Source organism: Montipora foliosa, chromosome 6, assembly GCF_036669935.1.
Source record: "Montipora foliosa isolate CH-2021 chromosome 6, ASM3666993v2, whole genome shotgun sequence".
In the NCBI taxonomy this organism is placed as follows: domain Eukaryota; kingdom Metazoa; phylum Cnidaria; class Anthozoa; order Scleractinia; family Acroporidae; genus Montipora; species Montipora foliosa.
Window position 1 is genome coordinate 55627883 of NC_090874.1, and position 22500 is coordinate 55650382.

General features: G+C 37.8%; 1 protein-coding gene across 1 annotated transcript in view; it reads left to right on the forward strand.

Annotated features, from left to right (window-relative positions):
* The first annotated feature begins 1787 nt into the window (after positions 1-1787).
* LOC138007803 (ectopic P granules protein 5 homolog) overlaps positions 1788-22500 on the forward strand; it is a 64233-nt gene continuing 43520 nt past the window's right edge. The window contains exons 1-20 of the mRNA XM_068854880.1: positions 1788-1958; positions 2074-2775; positions 5010-5128; positions 5878-5970; positions 6452-6523; positions 6835-6957; positions 8912-9032; positions 9423-9568; positions 10034-10260; positions 12184-12227; positions 13410-13468; positions 13736-13856; positions 14409-14577; positions 15134-15304; positions 15972-16138; positions 16522-16667; positions 17972-18112; positions 19444-19608; positions 20588-20909; positions 21948-22113. Of these exons, the coding sequence (XP_068710981.1) occupies positions 1862-1958; positions 2074-2775; positions 5010-5128; positions 5878-5970; positions 6452-6523; positions 6835-6957; positions 8912-9032; positions 9423-9568; positions 10034-10260; positions 12184-12227; positions 13410-13468; positions 13736-13856; positions 14409-14577; positions 15134-15304; positions 15972-16138; positions 16522-16667; positions 17972-18112; positions 19444-19608; positions 20588-20909; positions 21948-22113 (3371 nt within the window). The 5' untranslated portion in view covers positions 1788-1861. The remainder of the gene's footprint in view (positions 1959-2073; positions 2776-5009; positions 5129-5877; positions 5971-6451; positions 6524-6834; positions 6958-8911; positions 9033-9422; positions 9569-10033; positions 10261-12183; positions 12228-13409; positions 13469-13735; positions 13857-14408; positions 14578-15133; positions 15305-15971; positions 16139-16521; positions 16668-17971; positions 18113-19443; positions 19609-20587; positions 20910-21947; positions 22114-22500) is intronic.

A 22500-nucleotide genomic window follows, 5' to 3' on the forward strand; every position in this document is an offset into this window, starting at 1 on the left:
ATTTCTTCCCTTTCGCGCACTTCTAAACGTCGGAATTGTTTTCCGGCGAAAACAATTTTAGCGTAGCAACGCTTAGCGCAATCAATTGCCATATACGGTCAAACTAAGGTATATTTAACAACTATTCACCGAAGTGGAGGTGGCTAGCGGTGGATATTTAAAACACTCGGCTGAAATATTTGCTACACCTCTACTAACTATGATGTTGATGAGGCCCAAAGGGCCGAAACAGCTGTCCATGGTTGTCAATTGACTAGGTGAAACGGCTGTGCGCATGTGTGATTTGTTTGCAACTCTGAGTTGGTGTTATGGTGTATCATCTTGCTTTTTTTCTGTTGATACTTATGATATCCGCTATACGGCCCGACACCTCTTTCAACGTGTTGCTTAACACAAGAATTCGGCAATTGGCAAATGTCAGAGCAAGTTTGATTGTTTAGTTATTGAAATGCTTTTCATAAAAAAACTTGAACCTAATTTGAACGTGCAAGCGAACTCCATACATGCAAAACTTTTTGTTTAGCCTATTGTTGCTTTTCAATTTATGACCATTTACAGGCAAAAAACTCCATTATCTTTGACTTGACAAAATGACGTTAAGATAACGTCGAAACATTGTCAATGAGCCTTTTTAGCTTTTAGCATTTTAATAATGTTTACAACGTTTTAGGAAATACATTATCGCAATTTTTGTTATGGTCAAATGTAAACAAGTCGTTTCCTTTATGTATTATTATTATTATCGAGTGCACAGTACAAGCTAATAGAGCAGTTTCATTTGAGTGTCAAAAATCCAAATCCAAAGTAATTACAGAGCATATCACGCTCTGAACGAAATGCACTTTCAGCCAATCATAATTCGAAGCAAGTAGAGGCAGCGGACGCCAAGCGCTGCAAAACCATAGTTAATAAGACGCAACAGTTTTGAAAACGTTCGCGCAACAGATGCACATCAGTGTGAAACTCAACCAGGGGATTTCTAAACTGAACCAGTTATTTTTAGTGTTTTTTTTGTAGCTTTGTTCCTATATTGCCACATCATTTCAAGGTTTCTACCCTCCCTGTCCATATGATATAGTAACTACCCTCCTTAAAAAAAAGTTTAAAAGACTTCCTAGTCCCCATCTGAAAATTCTCCAGATACTTCCTGATCAAACAAGATTGTGATTTGTAGGCTTTTATAGATTGTGCTGGCATAATTTTGAGGGTGCCCTATACTTTTTACGATAAGCGTGATGGGGCGATTTATTTTCTCGTGAATCGTCAACCGGAAGTTGCCAGATGGTGTTTGTCACAGTACCTCTCTCACTTGCAAGTTTGCCAAATGGTCACAGGGGTTGTCGCAGCCACGCCGCCCGACAACTTGAAGCTAGGGACCATACCAGAACCAGAAAACATAGCCAGACACTGTTGTCTTAAGACAAAGAAAGCAAAATACAATAGAATAGGAGCTTGTGACACCAACACCAAAAATGTATTGCACCACGATGGTGATATGTTTTTTGGACTTGTTTCGCTCGTTTTGCAAAAGAAATAATTTTAAGAACAAGTGGTAAATTTTGGAAAAACGAGGATAATTTTAGCCTAATTTGGGCAAAAAATGGGCACTGCTAGTAGCATAATATGCTCCTTTTACTTGCGCGCCCCGTATAAAAGCCTAGTGATCGGTGGGGTGGTGTACGGGGGTTAGGATCGGCCCTATCGAGCTCATAATCTTCTCCCGTGGGCGAAGTTTAACTTCCGGTTTCTTTCGTTATTCGGAAGTTTTCCTTGTGGAATCATGGGATACACTCCTTGATATGCAAGAGGAGCGAAGGAGCAAACTTTGCTGCAGCGTCTAAAAAAAAAAAAATGCGACGGTATGGAAGCCGTAAAACCAAAAAGGAAACACAAGAAAAAGGAAAAGGAGGCAGTATCTAGACCTACAGAAAGAGGTGAAGCCGCGGAAGACGTAAAAGGTTAGAAAGATTTCTGCCAGAAATTCGTAACGATTCATTGTTGTGTAATTTGTGTCTGGTAAAACCAGCTGAAGTAAGCCTTCTCAGGCTTGTTTTCCTCAAATTGATTTCCTAGGCGATACCGACAATGATCCGTTGACAGGGCAAGAAGCTACCAATGCTGGAGAATCGAGTGACAACCCTTGTTCGAGGGAAATAAAAGAAGATGATGCGACGAAAATTGAATTACCCCCATCTTCAAGTGCTGAACTCTCTGAAAACCAAGTGAGTAGCTCTCAATCGACATCAAGTGAAGTCGTTGGGGAAAGAACTGCCGGTAGTTTCTCATTAAATGCGGAAGAACAGATAATTGAACCCAAGGAATTACCTGAAGATGAAAACCTGGATTTTATTGGTTCACGAAACGATCAGACTGACAATTTAAACGGAGGATCAGAGGAAATCATACTGGCCGAAGGATCAGAATCTGCAACTGTGGTGTTGAAAAATTCTGCAGGACAGGATAAGACAACCAGGGATAATGAAGTCAAAGGTGACTCTAGACACTCTGAGGATTCATCCATGATTGAAAATAAAAATAAAGCCATTGATGAAAGTAAGAAACTTACTCAGCTGGATGTTTCTACAACAGACAAGACAAAGGACAGTGCAACAGATGCTGTTAACCAGAATACTGAAGAGTCTCACAGAGTGGCTGAAGGAGAGAGTGCTTTAAATGAAACCAAGGGTGCAAAAGCTACAACACAGCAAGCCATAGATAAAGCAGTCAAAGCCTCAGAGATGTACCCTAAATTGAATTCTGTGGCTAGTGAAGCAGGTACTGTATATATAGCTGTATCTTTGTGGCACCTTATCCAGACAATAATAAGAAATTTTCCCCATAAACAATAATTAGCCTTAAGTATTCACCCAAGATTGATTCTTGTCATCTCCTCACAAGGGAGTCTTGCTTGCAGTCGACTCACCACCAAGTCCTCTTCATTCATTGAGCATGACTTTTGGGATTGAATCCAACCTTTGTCGATTGAATATCAATCGACAAAGGTTGGATTTAGGCCTAATTAGGCCTAAAATGTTATTGCTCCTAATTTCAATCTTAATCCTAATCCAAATCTTAATCTCAATTAATTAGGAGCAATTAATTAGGAGCGTTTTAGGCCTAAAACAAGATTTAATCTCAAAATCCAACTTTATTCAATGTACATGTATGGATGGGTCCTGGTGTTTTGGTGCTTCATTTCGCTTTTTCGTGGTTTCGTAATGCCCTGACTTTTGTGGGTGCTTGGTATTAAAGTGGTCAAGAACTGCTGGGTACCAAGTTGATCTTTTACCTCCTAGATCTTGAGATGACTACACATAGGTCCCATTCATGTGGTTTAAATAGTTTAAGACATTATTTTTCTTACTTATAATGGTTTAAGTGATTGATTAACCCATCGACACTGGAAGTGAGACTTCAACTGGGGGCGCCCCAGGGCATTTGAGGTGTCAGGTGGTTAAGTAGTCAAAAAATGTCCCCTCCATCAACCCATTGATCCCTGGGAGTGAAACTTAACCAAGGCTGCTGCCTAAGAAAATTTTGAAGGGGCCATCAGCGCTAAACGCTGAGAACTTAGGAGCCCAACATATGAAGTGAAAGGTGTTGCTATCAAAAGTTAAGGCGCCCAGAGCTATTCTTTGGGAGCCCCAGGCTACCGGGCTCCTGTTAGGCCACAGCCTTGCTTAACTGATTTTACTCGATCTAATGCCAGATGATTTTACTTGTCAACTGGGCGCATATCCCAGGTTGTTTAAGGTGTCACTGGTTTAAGGTTAAAAGTTTAAAATTGTGAGCTTACACATGTGTTTAAAGTACAAGGTCAGGGTCATGAGGGAGAAATAGATGAGGGCTAATTGCTTGGTGGGTCATTAAGTTGTGTGACAGTGGTTTGACACTATTCACCAATTTGGTTTGGTAGATTGTAAATTGACCACTTATAATGTGTAGAAATGTGGTAATTAGATGCATGCTCAATTTTGTTAAATATAACGAAGCATCTCATTACTGTATGTCTATGTATAAACAAGTATCATTTACAACGACAAGGTCAAGGAGGGTGCCTCGTTAACTTCCAAACCATTGCCATGGACCCCTTCAAATAGTCATTTCTTGAACTCATCTCCTTTAACTCTACATTAATCCTTTTTTGCCAAGTGTATTCTAGTTAACATTCCTTTAAGTATGGTTCGACTCACAACCATATTTGGTAAATCACGTGACCAAAACACAAAATGCCTAAAAACTCAGCAAGTTAACCCATTAATATGTTTTTCCCAAATTTTTAATGCAGCAGTATGAGAACATTCTAACACAAAATCTGTAGCATGGATTTTAAAAGAAATTATTTCACAAAAAAATAGAAATTCCATGGTACAGTTCAAGAAAAATGATGGGACGATTCCCATCCGGTGAAAAAACCTCCTCGTCCTTTTGTTTCCTGGGAGCTTTTACCTGTTCTTCACTGAAACGCACACTGCAGAGGACTGGGACTAGCTGCGCATGTGCCTTCTGATTGAAGTGATGTCAGATTTCCATTGAAAAATTTACTTCATTGAACCATCCATGCAACCTTTTTGTTGGGCTCTTTGACTAAAAAGGTTCCTTAGCAACCATTGTCTTTCTGTAGTTAAGTGCCACCATCCTTAAGTTGGCATCACACACAATAATATTGAAGATGCAGTATTAGTGGGAGGAATAAGGCTTGGGATAAAGTGTTGCGCTGGGTGTTTTGCTTGTTTTGTGAAATAGAGGTTAAATTTATGAGCTGGAAATGGTGCCTAATTTTCCCAGGTTCCATGCGAAAAATGAAGGCATTTTACTGAAAACTGTAGGTTTAGGCATACTTTTGGTCAGCACTATTACCGGTAAGTGTATTGTACACTGGGGTTTTACAGTTGTAAGTTCACTCTTCCTGTCAGCTAAGAACCTACCATACAGTGTTCATAGTGAATTCTAGGTGTAAGGGCAACCTCATTCAGATTGTGTTAAATATTCCATTATTTTGTTTGTAGTATCAAGCATCTCGCAGTATAGAACTACCCTGGAGGCATTCAGTGAGGATCATTTAAAGACACTTTACTTTAACCCACTCCTTGAACAAATGGAAGGATTTGTGGATCATTTTTTAAGGGTAAACAACAAATAATATTGCTCTTTTTCATGATTAAGTTTATTAATACAAATTTACTGAACCCATTGACCCCCGGGAGTGAGACTGAACAGATTTTACTCTGTCTAATGCCAGTCGATTTTACTCGTCATCTGGGGCATCCTGCCTGGGGTGCCTGAAGAGTGACTGGGTGAAGGGTCAAAGAGCATATTATTTTCTCAAGAGAACTTGGTTTTTAGAAAAAAAATTAAGTTTCATATTTCCTGAAAGCTTCTATTCTTTAAAAAGTTTTATACAGGAGTGTCTTCTCTATTACATCCACTCAAGGTGGCAAATTGTACATTTTATAATGTTGAACGCCAAATGGGAAGATATGGGCGAGACATCATCTGAAAAATCAGAATCCTAGATTTATCTTCCTGTAGGTTCTGAATTGACAAATAATTATTATAATTGCTGTGGTTTTCCGTGGGACTGTCCATTTTGTGAGTCTGCCCATTCAGAACATACTGTTGATAAACAGCCTAGTGCCCATGGAGTTTTTGAAGCTCAATGGGTATAACTGGTGTTAAAGAGTTCATAGGCTTGATTCCTGCCTGGGACTCTGATTTTTCAGTTTCCTTCTTGCCAGGTGCTAAGCAACTACCATAGTTAACCCTTTCACTCCCAAGAGTGCCACGGATGTACTACCCTATTAACATCAATAGTTACATTTTATTTACAATGTGTGTAAGTAAATTAGGTTTTCTGCTGTCTGTATGTGTTTTTAGATCAGCAAACAAGATGACCACGAGTTCTATGAGCTTGTTAACACTTATTTCAGAGGTCGAAATACTCTGGCTATGGCTGTTGAGGAATATAAGGTGAGTCATCATGGTCGGTAAAAATAATATCGATTCTGTGCAAGTTCTCAAAAGAGAGAAAACAATTATAATAATTTATTTTATTTTAAAATAATTTATATATAATGTTAAAAGAAAACAATGCCTATGGTTTTATTATAAAATAGTGAAATATTCTCTTGGCATTTTTTGATTTACTAGTAAATCAAAGAAATTTGGAAAGGGGAAGTAAACATTTATCAGGAGTTGGTGAAGGATTTTTCCCTAGGTATTTATAACAAAAGTAGCATATTATTCTTTAGGAAGGATGGATGGCCTTATGTGCACAGTGTATAATCAGGGTGGATGTCCAGTTCTGGTTTTTGGAGGTGTTTGTTTCTTATCATGATCTTTCTGAGGATAAGGAAACCATTCCCTCTCTCTGAGTGATATGAGAATAATATAATAATTATTTATAATGCTAATAATTAATAATATTAAATGTACATTTCACAAATCACAGATCGTTCTTGCGGAGTGTGAGAGGAAGAAGGATCAGCTATGGATTACGAAAGATTTTACAGTAACCGCTCAGGTAAAGCAATTCCAAGCAATTTAGTGAGTGTTTCTGTTGTTAAACCGATCTGCTTACATGGTACAATTGTAGCACAAACATAACAGACATTTTATTGCAATGTTCACTTACAAAAAAAAGTTTACATTAATTTTTATAATAATTTCTTGCGTATTAAAATATAGAGATGCAGATTCACATGATGCTGTTAACACTGTCAGAGGCCCCACAACATAATCATGTTTTGAAAGTTGGGTAGTTTTTTGGTCACCACAAGTGACAAGAAAAAAGATGTTTTTTTGAATCAATCTATTTCTCATCATGGTCTACAGGGAAAATGTCTTGATCAAGTGAATGTTTCTCATAATCATGCATACCAGCAAGTTGAACTGAATCAAGTGGTTCCTAAAGAGATTGAAACCTTGTTAGAAAAACTGCAGAAAGCTTTGCACGAGGTACACACAAATAATTTATAATTTTATAAGCTTTGTGACCATGATGCAGTAGCCATTAGAGACACAAATGCCATTGAAATGAAAAGGAAAGGTTGGAAGCATTCATTCAGTATCCTTAAGTAAGTCACCACCAATAAACAATGAAATTAATCTCTTCATCTAACATACAATCATGTACATGTAATTTATACACTTATAGTAACATCTCTTTCAGTACAGTCATGAATGCTATCGTCAGGGAAAGTCTGGAAATTCTAATTTAATTAGTAATTTTTTACTTAGTGAAGTTGAGTTTTGGGTAGATGCATGTGCAAACAAGTTTATAGTATAAACATTTATAGTATAAGTGCACTCAGCTATCACACTTTCTTGTTGATAGGCACTCGACTTATTAAACCAAATCTAGGTCAGGCAGGTACAAAAGTCGGATCGGATCAACTCATTGCTCATCTCGGATCAACATAAAAAATACGATAAGGCCTCGAGAAATCACCCTAACCCCAATCTTTAAGCTAACCTTGATGAAGTCGGGGCAAACCTCAAACAGTTTTGGCCTCTAAAACCCTTTTTCACTCAATCCGAGGTGAGAGATCCAAGTTGATAAGGGCCAACTTTTGTACTGCAAATCTAGGTCCACTAGAAAGCTATACATACTGTATTTACTTGTGTATAAGTCGATCCCGTGTATAAGTTGACCCCCCATTTTCTATGGCAAAAAAGCAATCTCTTAATTTCTTTGTTAAAATGTTCATGGGATACTAATCTTGTATTCTTTGATTTCTGGAACTGTGAATCGATACACAAAAAAATCAGGACCTCAAGCTCTTAATAGTTTTGTGGTTTAGCAGTTGTTGTATATCTTGCAGGGCATTTTGACCTTGAGTTTAGAAAAAGTTCTCATAAATATTATTGAACATGTAAACCTGAAACTAACCTGTTTTGTTGTTCAGGGATAAAGGGCTTTAGAGGATAAGCACAACAGCACAGAAGCAGGAGTCAATCTTTGAAAATCACTTTAAGAACAATGCAAAACGTGCAAGGTTTAATTGGTCCTTGATTTACATGTAGGATATCTCACATGACAAACAAAACAAAAAACTCATAAACCAAACACTACGAAGTTTGCAAAAGCATTTAAATCAGCCAGGCTGGTATAAAGAATAAACGCAAACATGAGTTATTTTGCCAGGGTTAATACTATGCAGTTGACTGATCGTGTTTTATTTGAAGAAACAGAAACTTGTGCCTTTTTGAGCTTTCTGCCTTTGGTAAACTAAAGTTCCCAGTGTCTATTTCATATTTGTGCTAGTGAATATCGTCAACATTTAGAGTTGGACAAATCCTTTTTCATTTCAACTGGAAGTGTTTACATTCATTTTGTAGTCTTTTGTCATTCATTTTGAAGTCTTTTGTCCACTGCGTTCGTTATGCCCATGACAACATTATTACGTTAATTTTGAATAAATTATTTAGATGGAACTTGACTCTAAATCTTTGACCCATGTACATGAATAAGTCGAGCTTCTTTTCAGGCCATAAAAGGTTGACTTATACACAGGTAAATACAGTAATTGTGTCCACTTTACCCCTTTCCCTCCTGAAAGCAAATCTTTACTCTGTCAAACGCTGGACGCAGCTTCATGGGTGAATGGGTCAACTAAAAGAAACAATGCAAAATTAGCAGAACAAGGTTAAGATTCCCAGTTTAAGGGAGGCAATCATGTTGCTTTTTACTGTACAAAGTGTGGTGTCGGTGAATTGGTAAACCCATCTTGAAGGAGAAAAAAGAGTTGGATCCTGACTTGAACTTTGTCACACTTTGTACGTACAAGGGAAGACAGAGCCAGCCATTGGTTAGGGAGAGATTAGAATCATGTACAATGGCACTCGTAACCAATACCTTCTAATTACTGGACCTTGCCACCTCCTGTTGATCTCTGTGTTTTATTTTTAGACGCTGGCTTTACAGAAGTACACTTGTCAGCTCGCTCGTCTCCATGTTGACACATACATTTATGATATGCTGTGGAATTCTCCTACTTTGGCCAATGTATCAACTGATACTTTAGTGACTGGTCAGTGCAAATTAACCTCACACATGTGTACTGTACAGTGGTGCATTTAATCTACTTGAAATGAAGCACATGAGTTTTGGCAGAATTTATTTCTTAGCAGCATGAAAGATAATTTACAAGAAGATCTACTTGTAAGTGCTTTTATTTATTTAGTCAAGTATTGTGCTAGTTCACAGTTAACCCATTTTAGGAATATGAAAAAAATGAAAAAAACTTAAAAGATTAATAATAATAATAATAATAATAATAATAATAATAATAATAATTATTATTATTATTATTATTATTATTATTGTTATTATTAAAAACCACAGCTGGTTGGAGGTGGTCAGGCTGCTAAATTCACCCTTTCTCCTTTGACATTCAATTCAGTTCTGTTTGTTTTCTTAGAATTGTGCCCTGGAGAAATGACACAGGAATTGCAAGAGGAAATCCAGAAATTACGAGACTGCATCAGCGTGTTATTTATGTTTGTGCGGCAACCAATTAAAGATGAGGAATTTGTTACAATTCTCAATGGCTGGATGGAGCAACTGGTGTGTATTAAACTATGGTGATATTATGGTCTGGAATCTTGGATGATACTGTACATATATTTCCCCTGAGACTTACATGTACATGTTTGTCACTTGTCTCATTTGCCATGAGGGCTCCAAGTGCCAGCACTCTCACACAATCTTGGTCAAATAGTCCATTTTGACCTGAAGCCATTAGTATGTGGTGAGAACTAAAATTAACAGTTTTTCTAATTAATATTATTACCGGTTATAACTTTAATAATTAATTGGAACTTGCAATTTAGGAACAACTTTATGAAGAAGGTCAGTTGTAGGAACAAACTCGATCCACTGATACCTAAACTGACAAAAGTCTGTAAAACCCAAAACATTTAAACATTCCATAAATCGATTGACCATCCTCACCAAAACTTCACTTTGTGTACATGACTATGTTGCTGATCCATGTGGTCCTATAATTATTTTTAATGTTTGTTCCTGTAGGTTGCAGTCCTCCTTCGTGTTGCTTCATTAGCAGACCTTGTGTTTCTCTTAAATCATATGTTGAGATGTCCACCAGGATTTGCCAGTCAAATTGCACATTTTATTCAGTTTCCTGTGCCAAAGTTCAAAACGCATGGATACAATGTTGTTGATGAGCCTTATTACTGGGACAACCCACTTGTGCACCATTTTGTTGCCATGTTGGCAGGTGTTCTACAGCCCATCAGGTGAATACTAGATGACAGTGTGCAACTTTTTACCACCAGGCACAGTATGTCCAGAAATGCATAAGAATTTTAATGAGATACAAGCTGATTTGATTAGCATCACAAAAGTGTCCTGGGGCCCGTTTCTCGAAAGTCCCGAAACTTTATGGGCCATTTTTGGGTGTCACAATTCCCTTTGTATCTCTCTCAAGAACAGACTGGATTGAAGTCATCAAACTTTACAGTCATTTTTATTTTTCAAGTGAAGCTATGATCTTCGCAGTTATGAGCGCAATTTTTGCAATTGCGTAGAGAAGCCTGAAAAATTCAGGACTTCAACGGGGTTTGAACCCGTGACCTCGCGATTCCGATGCGACGCTCTAACCAACTGAGCTATGAAGCCACTGACGTTGGGAGCTGGTCATTTGTGGGTTCTAATGGTCCCGTGAGGAATGAATCAATGATGAAATGGTATATGAAATGAATCATATTGAATCATTGATTCATTCCTCACGGGACCATTAGAACCCACAAATGACCAGCTCCCAACGTCAGTGGCTTCATAGCTCAGTTGGTTAGAGCGTCGCATCGGAATCGCGAGGTCACGGGTTCAAACCCCGTTGAAGTCCTGAATTTTTCAGGCTTCTCTACGCAATTGCAAAAATTGCGCTCATAACTGCGAAGATCATAGCTTCACTTGATTTCATATCCGCAGTTCATATATGATTCATTTCATATACCATTTCATCATTGATTCATTCCTCACGGGACCATTAGAACCCACAAATGACCAGCTCCCAACGTCAGTGGCTTCATAGCTCAGTTGGTTAGAGCGTCGCACCGGAATCGCGAGGTCACAGGTTCAAACCCCGTTGAAGGCCTGAATTTTTCAGGCTTCTCTACGCAATTGCAAAAATTGCGCTCATAACTGCGAAGATCATAGCTTCACTTGATTTCATATCCGCAGTTCATATATAATTCATTTCATATACCATTTCATCATTTTTATTTTTGTTACCTTGAAAACATCATGATGTTAAAAGGTCGGCTTCCCAAAATAAGTGGTTGGCAGATTCACAAATGGATTTCTGGGCCCGAAAAGTTTTCGGGATTTTCGCGAAACGGGCCCCTGGTTCCCTCTACTCAGTCTTAACTTCAACATTACATCCATCCTTAAGTAGAGGTGGTTATTGTCACAGTGTCACCCAAATTCTGCTTTCCAAGGAAATAAAAATATTTACAAAAACACCAACTTACATGTAACTAACTACATACATGTACTTGTATTGTAACATCCAACTAACAGACCAAATCAGGTAACTCAATGTTGTACCCAATTCAATTCACTTTCATATAATATTTATTAAATATTATACAACTATTCACCGAAGTGGAGGTGGCTACCCGGTGGATATTTACCGAGCCGCGAAGCAGCAAGGTAAATATCCAGCGCTAGCCACTGACACTGAGGTGAGTAGTTGTTTAATAGTATATACTAAAACAGTGAGATAATATACAGCACAAAAAATTAATTTGGATGTTTTCTTCACTTATCACGGATGCAAATCGGGATGCCATTTTTTCCCCGAGTTGCTCGGAGGTAAATAGCACAGCTAGGATATTGGGAATTTGACGAGCCAATCAGCGCGCGAGTTCAACACTATCCACTGTTTTAGTATATACTAATATTTAATATTACTATTCAAGTAGTAAGTGAACGCTTTGTTCAACTGTTTAACACTTCAGGTGCATTTATAATAGTACATTAAAAAAAAAAGCAAAATGGTATTAAACCTATTAAGGAAAATGAAGTTTGTTGATTTAATTAGGCAAAAACGCCTGGTTTATAGCAGAACCAGGATTAATTTTCAGAATTATGTAACAGTTGCAACATGATTGAACTTTAAGCGAGGTTCACACTCATTTTCTCATTTATCCCTTTAGAGAAAGGGAAGGATTTCTACAGAAACTTTCATTGGGAAAGCAAGGTGAGTTTCAACTTAAACAAAAAAGACATAAAAATGTCTTTATCTTCATGTTGTTTTCCAATGGCAGATTTTATAGTTTGAAGATCTAATGGGACTTTATTTTTAAGAAGCTAGGCTTAAGTCTTAATTTGGTACATGTAAATGAACAGAAATGAAAATAGTGTCTTCTTAGGCAGCTCAAGATTATTATTATGAAAATCTTCATAATTTATGAAGTCTACTGTAATGTTACATTACGTAGCTATTTTAAGTATTACAGTGTATTACTCAGTCAGCATTTTCTTCATACTCTGCTGACTAGACTAATACTCTAGTTTCAATACTAGCAAGAATTTTCATACGTCCTCTGTCAGGATTGTCATTATCAAGGAAAAATCAGGGAAAAACAAAAAGTTTTCAAGGTCAGGGGAAAGTTGGGGGTTTTTTGAAAAATTCAGGAAAAATCTTTTATATTATTGTCAAAGAAAAGTGAAAAGTCAGGAAAGGCACAAAATTCCATGAAAAGTGCAAATTTTTGGTAGGAATTCTCAGCCATGATGAAATAACCTTTAAAGTGTCTGAAACCATTTTCACTACTTTTAACAGACCTTCTTATTAGAATGGTTATAACTGAACACTGTATTACGAAATTTAAGGTAGCTCTGAATTAAAACTTTGCTGATTGCTAATTACTATTCTACTGCGTCACTAAGTTCATTTTTTTGAGGTATAAGAAAGTAAAGACAAAATATAATTATGGTGTTTTCGAAAAGCCTTCATGTTGTCGTGGTAACCTACCTCGTCACGTTAGTGGCCGCATTTAGTTAAGCAATAATTGGTTTTTCATATGGTACCATAACATTGCTGTTATGTGATACAGTTTACAGCTGTAGTTATAACCCTTCTAATAAGAAGGTCTCTCAAAAGTGGTGAAACTGGTTCCAGCCACCTTACATGTACCGTAAGTGGGTAATAAGCTCTCTACAATGATAAGGGTAGTTCTTCCTAGCGACTAGTTCTTCTCTTACTGACAGCAGTGGCTTATGCATTTCAAAACAACTATGGAGAAAGCTATGCTTCTTTCTATGAAACTTGCAAAATTCAGTGCTTTGACCTTAACATGGCACAGGAAGCCACTTAGACATTACAGTATTGCTGTATGCTCTTTCTCTGAATATTAGCATGACTAAGAGTGTTTTTCAGATGAAGCATTCAGATCAATAAGCTGGACAATTGTGGATGAAGATGGAGAATCATTGGAGGTTAGGTATTTTTCTACATTGTACACTGTATGTACATGTACATGTACGTGAACATGTAGATGTTTAGCTTGTTTACAGTAAGCAGCTACACCCAATATTAAATGATTCTGGGCAAAAGAGCCTTGCTGGCTTTTGCAGCAAACCCACCACTACTCTGTCTTTGTTTGAAACTGTAATGAGAATCTTCACACAATAAAAGATCAAACCTTCAGCTCTGTCACAACATGTGACGATGACAATGACTATAAATTACATGTATGTTTTCAGGATGAGGACCCACAAACAAGCTGGATGTTAATACAAGAGAATGACCTCATAGCAATTTTCTCTCAGTTTCCTTTTGATGCTATTTTCAAGCACCTTCTTAAAATGGACCCTAATATTCCTAGTGAGTTCATGTTAATTTAGTAATATGCTACTTTTGGACTTAAACACCAGTCTGAAATTAAAGATTTTTTCTCTTGTGTGTTTTGATTGTAGTAATTGTTTTAAATAAAATAATGTTGTAGACCTTTCACAAGTTGTACATGTACAGTGTATGATGAAAGTTGATGTATAATGTGAAAGCCATACATGTATAATATATTTCAGTGAACTGCAGAGAGAATCAAGTTGGTTTGATAGGTCAACTGGTGGAGCACTGCATGGGTATTGCAGAGGTCAGGGTTCAAATCCCATTCAAGCGTGAATTTTTAAGGATTTCCTTTCGTTACTGCTCGAGTAACGTTAATTCATAACTGCGATGATCAGCATCTGAATGTTAACAGTGTAGTAGGATGAGTAGGGCTTCCCTCTTTTATCAGTTTGATGTGGGGGCTCTCTTGGACCCATGTTACAGTAATACAATGTAATTAGACTTCTTCAGTTTCTTAGCAATCCAAGCTCTTTGTTTTATCTTTTTACATTTATTTCCATTAACAAATTATTTTTTTCCTCTTAGACGATTGCTTAACTGAGTCTCATTATCACATTGATCACACTTCAAGTCGTGACATAATGAGAATGTTGGCCTTTGCATCATGCACTGTTTACATGATGGGACGTGCCTTTCGCACTTATGAAAAAATCCGCTACAGAGCATTTGTTAAGAGAGTGGGCCGTACCATCAGGTAATAATTATGTTCACTTTGTTTTTGGACATGCTTTATCTTGTGAAATCCAATGATGAGAGGGTGTCTTGATTGTTCTATGTGTACAGCTGGTCCTTTTAAAGTTCATGACGTTTGTCCTGTTTTAGGAAAACATGATGCCATGTCATTGTTGCAAATGGGTAGAGATGGTGCTGTGGTGAGAGCACTGTCCTCGACCTAGGTTAAAATGGTGGATGAAGCCATTTGCAGGTTTAAGTTTGTTGAGTCTCATCTCTTCTCTTGAAAGAGATATTTATTTGGGTTGTCCAGTTTTCCTGTCATAATTTGATTTGATTGGTTTCAGTCTATAGAGTTTTCGTCGATTTGGTGCTCCACTATCAACCCATTGACACCTCAAACACCCTAGGATCCCGTAGTTGATGAGTAAAATAATCGTCTGGCATTAGACAGAGTAAAGTCTCACTCCCGGGGGTCAATGGGTTAATTGACACTGGAAAACAAAGACACCATGTGATTGCCATAAACAGGGCATTTTTTTTCTTATTTGGGACATGTGTCTATTTTTCTTTTTCAGACAGATTGTTCAGTATGTGTTGGATCACTGGTCAGATTACAGAAGTTGGCGAGTGAACATTTGCTCTGATTCTAACACTGTCCTTAATGATCAGTATTCACTGGAGCGACTTCAAGTGGAAGTTGATCAGTTCTTTTTGAGGGCTGCACATCAGATCATATCTGCTCACAGGTAGACAGTAGATATTCTTTAGTCTTTAGTTTTGTGATATTATGTTAATCTCAATGCAGGAAGCCTTCATGTTGCCATGGTAACCAATTGCATCACATTAGTGGGTGCACTTTGTTAAGCAATAATTGGTTTTTCATATGGCACCATAACATCCCTTGTGAGTTACTTGATTGGAAACAGATAAACCAATAATAATTATTAACCCATTGACTACCAGGGGTTCCCCATTGTCGTTAGACAGAGTAAAATACTAAGTCTGGACAACCTGGTATGAGAGTGTGATGCTGTTTTTGTAATATTATTATTTGTTCACCATATGCATGCTTCAACAGGACTGTTTTATTAGCAACAGCATTGCAGACAATTTTCCCAGTACCTTTTTGCATCCCAGTTTACCTTGTGCCTGCACCATAACAGTTATACACAGGCTTTTGTTGAAATATAATAAGGGGAAAAAGTGGCATGTGATTTGTGAAGTAGTACACCTGAAGGCACATTTGTCACTGTTTCTTCTTCCATGTTTTACTTCTTTTGTGATTTGCTAAAGGAACAATGTCAAAAAAATTAATGAAGAAACTCAGAGAGTAGTGTCTCTTTCACGCTCTAGAAAGACTTGCAGTGACAATAATATTAATTTTATCACTACTGCTTTTAAAATCTTTGGCAGACTTGGAGCTTGGCAGTTTCTGGCTGACATGCCCTTTAGAAGTGTGTCTTCTGAAACTCTCTGGAAGCTGTTTCTTGCACTGCACTTAGATGCATCGAAACTGGACTCTGTTGAAAGCATTCAAAGAGAGAACTCTTATAAAGAAAACTGGAGAGACATATTAGAGAGTATGTTCAGCTTTAATATTTCATAAGTGCGAGATGGTATGCAGTTGACTGTGGTGCATTAGATGCAAAGAGTCAGACTGAGTGCATTATTATTTTTGTGAATATTCAAGGTACGGAATAATTTTCTGTTTTCGCTCTAAACAGAAGAACACTCCATTTAAACTCTACTGCTGATAGCGGAATGAATGGTTTGCTGAATCAACATACTGTTACAGTAATACTTTAATCTTTTGTGCTGCCTAATATGTCCAGAAATACCCCTAATACCGGTACACTCTTGTTTTGTTATTTTTCCATAACTGTGATTATTATACATGTACTGTTTAAAAGTCATCTTTACGTGAGACATTGAATTTTAAACTTGTACCTGTGATCTTTGACAGGTCGTGAGGGGGAATTCACTGATCAGCTTGCCAGAATCTCTCAATCTGAGGCCATCTTTTTGTTAACCACATTTGCAAACATTGCCACCTCTCGTGAAGAGAATGAAAAGGAATTAATTGAGGCCATTACACTGCAAGTGTACAAGGTTTGGAATTTATTTTACAACTGACAGTGTATGAACAGAATGTGGCAAGTTGTTTTTATCGCAACATTTAACACACAGATAAAACATTGCCTTGAATAGTTAAATAAATAAGCACTCCCTTGATTAGTTGCATGAGAACATTTGTGATCTGAGCATTTTGTCCTACAAAAGCGTGCCTTACATCTTATCTCCTTTGCACCTTTTAGATCTTCTGCTGTCCCTCTTTTTGTTTCCTCCAGTTGCCTCCCAATCGGCCTCCTTTATTTTAAAGCAGTGTCGATTTTAATGCATGATGTCCATAATGACTTATCACCCCGTAATATATCCAACCTTTTCAGTTCTGCAAGCGCAATACATACATACAACACAAGATTTTCTTCCGCCGGTAATCTCTACACTAAATATTCCAGGTTAACCCATCAAATCAAATCTTTTTCTCGACGAGGCGTATTAATATGGAATAGCATCCCTCCAGACCTGCGGAAATTATCTAAGCCATGCTTCAAGAATAAAATGCAACACTTACTTCAAATTCTCAATCAGGAGGAGGATTATGTTGGCATACCGACTATTATGTCTCATTTACAAAAAGTTATATAGCCAAGTTTATAGTTTATAGAGTATACATTATAGGCTTAAGATATAGGCATGATTGCAATCAATTTAAGTAGTCAATATATGTCAATTTAAAATTGTATTTGTATAATATGTAAATATATCAATTTCACTCTACCCGCCTAGATTAGCTTTCGCTATTTGTGGGTTAGAGTGATTCTTTTGTAATATGTAATAAGAATAACTTGACTTGACTTGATTATTGCACACATTCAAATCCTTGCTAGTTGCCTTGAACAAGACAGTATCCTTGGTTTTAATATGATGTTACTGTCGGAGCAATGTTGGTTACGGAAGTAACCAATGGGGTGTTTGGGCTCCATTCTTACGAGTGCTGATCTTTTTGTTTTTAACTGGATTTAAGTACACCTACATGACATTACGTACACCTATATACATGTACAATAATAATTATTATTCCTTGTAACTATGTATCATATAATCATTTTGGCAAAAAATAGGAATAGAAATAGCAGAATCACTTTTTGTTTTATATTTTTTCCAAATCCCTGGCAATCCTTCCTTTAAAAGAAGCCAGTACTCTTTTTTGTTGTTCTCGTTCTTTTTTTCTTCTTGGGATAAAATTTTACAAACTTGCTCTGAAACAGATCTTAATTTTTTGTCAGAAATTACCTTAAAGCTGCTCAAACTCTGAGCGAGAAATTGCCTTCTTTCCATGATATTTACAGGTTTCATTTATTGCAAGTCAGACAAGGGAGTTGTGTTCCAAAACAGGGAAACACCTCCTTGGAACCATTTCAAGTACTCATCCTTTTGTGATAACAGCTCTCTTGGACAGCGTCAGTGCTACAATCGAAACTATCGGCAAGGTAAGTATGAATCTTTGAAAGCAATGGCAAGTAGGGAGTGGAAGCAATAATGATTTGGTCTAGCATTTCTCAGGCATTACAAACACACAGGTCTGTAAGTACAAGGGGAGGGGAGAGGAGGGGTATAGTACATGTACCTCAATCTAGTTTTGTTTTCTCTGTTTTTGGCTTTTGAGTTTACATTGGCATTCCTTTGTTTTTGTGCATTTGTTTCACAGATGCTCATTATTTTAATTAGTTTCTTTTGTCCGAACAAAAGGCACCAATGAACAACACACTATTGAGTTTATGTTAAGTGGATTGTTCTAGTGCTTGGGTTACTTGTGAAAACCAACACTGACTGCAGAGAACGATACATGTAAGCTTTATGATAAAATTGGCTGAGCATACTCTGCATGTACAGTTACTTGACATTTTTAGTCTATTCCTCTGCCGTTCTTTATCCAAAAACGACATGAAATGGCCAAATTTTAGGTTATGTGGAAGAATTGAGCACTCAACGATACATTTTCAACTTCCTATTAATACTCCCATGGATTTATGCACAAATCTGGAAATTTTATCAAGCAAAAATTATAATAACCATTGGTTACACAAGGCAATTAAGACTCCAACCAGACTCTCAATTTTTTTTCTGTAGCAGTGTGAATCTGAGTGGCAAAGAAATACTCGCATAACTTATGCTGCGTGAAAAACTGAAGAAACTGCTTGCAGCCTAGAGGCCATTTTCCAGGACATAATTTATGAGAATTACCAAGCTAATGCCTTTTGGTGTATAATCGAAATTTAAGTTTACTTTCATGAATTTTTGACCCAGAGCAGTTGAAAATTCTCCCTGCAAACTAAGATAGATCTAGATTTTCTCTGGTCGTTATTCAAGGAAACTCGCTTTGGCACTTGAGAAGTGAGTATTTTAAATGTTGCCATGGTTACAAAAAAACCCATGGAAATTAAAGGAACAGCCCAGGGGCTTGAAGTCATCTCATTGGTTAAGAAAAACAGAAAGCCTTTGAACACTTAGTGTGTTGACATTGCTGAAACACGTCAAAGAAATGGTTATGGCTTGAAATTGCTAATCTTTTCTCAGATGTTTTGGAAAATCCTTCCTGTTACCAAGAACTTTTTGCATCATATACCAAGGCTGTTGCCTAACAGGAGCCCGGTAGCCTAGGGCTCCCAAAGAATAGCTCTGGGTGCCTTAATTTTTCACAGCAACACCTTTCACTTCATATGTTGGGCTCCTAAGTTCTCAGCGTTTAGCTCTGAGGGCCCCTTTAAAATTTTCTTAGGCAGCAGCCTTGATATACTGATAATTTCTTCAATTTTTCCAGGCCTGTGTTTACTTGTTCAGTGGATTGTCAGTTCATCTCTGGTATCCATCCTACAAAAGTATGGACTGCATCAAGTCGTGGTTGCTTAAGGCTGATCTCTCATCCCCTGAGCACCAACTAGCAAGATACATTATTTCCAACCTTAACTGGGGACATGTAGGAGAGGTATGAATGCGGAACGAAACTGTTACTGCACGCACCATCATGAGTTGTCAGCAAAATAATAGGCTGATTTAGCAACAGAACGGGAACGTCAGTGGCGACGTCGCGCGCAGCAAAACTACCAATGAGAATTTAGAATAGAGAAGAAAAGAGTGGAGTCTACTCTATTCTGAATTCTCATTGGTGTTTTTTCTGCGCGTGCAGTCGCCACTGACGTTCCCGTTCTGTTGCTAAATCAGCCTAATCTCCAAGGTTGTCCACCGAGGAGGCAGGTTAGGACGCTTGACTTGATATCCAGAGTTCCCAGGTTCAAGACTCGTTCTGGCCATGCCTTGAATTGTTCCTGGTAGTTCGTGGTTCATCTCTCGGACGTACTTGTAAATAGCCAACTGGTTTGCCTCCGGCCAGTTGGGTTTCTTAACAGTTTTTGTTGAATGTCCTGTTCTGCACTTGGTGTTTGTGTTTCATTGGCCATGAAAAGCCCTTAATTAAGTGTGTATTTTTCTCATTTTTTTTATACTGTGTGTGCAGTGATGCCTTGAACCTTGAAATACCCAAAGCATCATCTGTAATAAGCGTTGCACATTGTATTCTTTACGTGTATTTTGAATCTTTTTGGGTGCGAACCTTCATGTTCAGTTAAATCTGGGCATCTTTGCTTTGCACTATCGACCAAAGGTGCCAAAGTTGATTTGGAAATAACCTTTTTTAACATGTATACAGTATCTCTCATTGTTTCAAAAGAAGCACAGTCCATTTCTTGGTTGGCTGATTCCACGTGCCTTTACCATGATTATTCCATATGTCACGGAACACCTCACCCAGTAATTGCATAACTGTAAAGATTTTTTTAGATTATCGCAGTTATGAACGTTACCTAAACACTGACGAAGGGAAAGGCTGAAATATTCAGGCTAATATATTCTTTTCATACATTAATTAGTTAAGTCTTAAAGTTTCTTTATTGTGTTTGTTTCTTTAGCCTGGTGAAAGCGATCGCTTGTTTTTGCACCAGTCTTGGCACAGAGCATTAGCAGCATCACTGGTTGAGGTGTCAGCTCTACGCCTTCCCAATATGCCGGGAGGCATCTCACACGAAGCGTTTAAAGAGGACACTGGACTCCTGAAACAAGTGACCCTCGTAGCTGCGGCATCGTACAATCGGATGATGCAGCCCAATTATGAGCAACAGCTGTATGATTGGCTCTGGGAGGTGATGTTAACCCTTAAACTCCACCCTGGCGACCTTCCTGTCCCAGTTATGCAATTCACGCAGCAGGCGCCACAAGGGGAAGAGTTACAAGGTGTAGACCTTAATCAGTAATAAAGTGGCCGAGTTTACGGCTGCTTGGTGTTAACAAATAAGCCAAACCTCCAACTTGTGTTCCTACTTTTGGGAGCAAAAGATGCTTGGGAGACACATGTCATTATCCAAATTGACAAAATTGAATTTGTGGCCTTGTTGAAAGCATTAGGGAGCTTACGAAAGGACAGTGATGACGGCTACGAGAACCCCACGAAACCGTGACAATGGGCTTATTGAACAAAAACAAAGGCTCTGCGCGCCCTGTACGTGCGTTTTGCATCTTGGCACATTTCTTTGCCGGCGTCGTCCTGTCAACAAAGTGAACTGACCAAATTTGAGATTTGTTAGGGGACGTGAGAGCCCGACGTTACATTTTTAATTTTCTTCTCAAACAACCACACCTTTCATGACAATTTTATTCTTGGAATGTTGATACACACTTTCCTAGCGGAATGACTTGGAGTAGTCAGATAATGAAATTTGAGCACGACTAGAAGAAAGTGAAGTCAATGGACAAAATAATTGTAAAATCGCTCACACAGGAAGTTAGAATGAAACTGGCAAGTACGCTTGCCCCCCCCCCCCCCCCCCGTCCCACCCCCAATATGGCAAGTAATACACCCTTGATGCGTGAAGCAACTTGATTCAATTTTTGTAAAAGGATTCAACCCCATACACCTTATTCCAAAATGGCCGCTGATTTATGCGCATTCAAATTGGCCCTTGTTGCCTCGTTCAAGATAAAATATTCTTTTGAATTTTAAGCTTAAGAACGAGGCATCAAGGGGCTAATTTGAATATTTAAACGGCGGCCATTTTGGAATAAGGTGTATGTAGAACTTCTTTATCTTCAAGATAAAGGAGTTCTTCATTTTGCAATTTCTACATTTTAAGAAGAAGTTTTTTCTTCCACATGAAAAACAGTAAACAAGAAAATACGGTCTATTAACTACATTCCAGGGAAAGAATGTATCAAGTACATTGTAGGTGTTGCATTGAGATAATTGTAGTAAACCCAGTCCTTTTTGTCGAATAGGTGGTGAAGAAGAAAGTCCTGGATTTTCCAGCTTAGTGAAATCTCTGTCCAAAGGAACATTGGATCTTGCTTTTGAGAATGCCTTGACAAGCATGACCCATGCAATAAAGGCTGGCGGACAACTTGCATGCTATGCAGCTATAGCAATGACCAGTATAGGCGCAAAGTTAGTATGGCCAATATTGCCTACAAGGACATGTGATAAAAACGTTGTCTGAACACTGTTAGGTAACGTAGATGAAAGTGAATCCAGTTCAAACTGCATTTTCAAACTCTTAAAAACCGAAAAATATTGACTAGTACTAATTCAGACTACTACTAATTCAGTATGAACTTTTTTCACTTTCATTTAGGTAATTTTAAAATGTTGTAATTTTTTCCTCTTACTTTTCTCCCCTTGCATATGTTTGTAAACCTTGTCATATTTTAATATCATTTGGTCATTTAGTCCCACCGAAATAGATTAGGTTTGCTACCTACGGGTGGGTCACGGCACTGCATTTCAACTTTTATTTTGTAAACGAAATATTTCAATAAATGTGTTGTCGTTTTT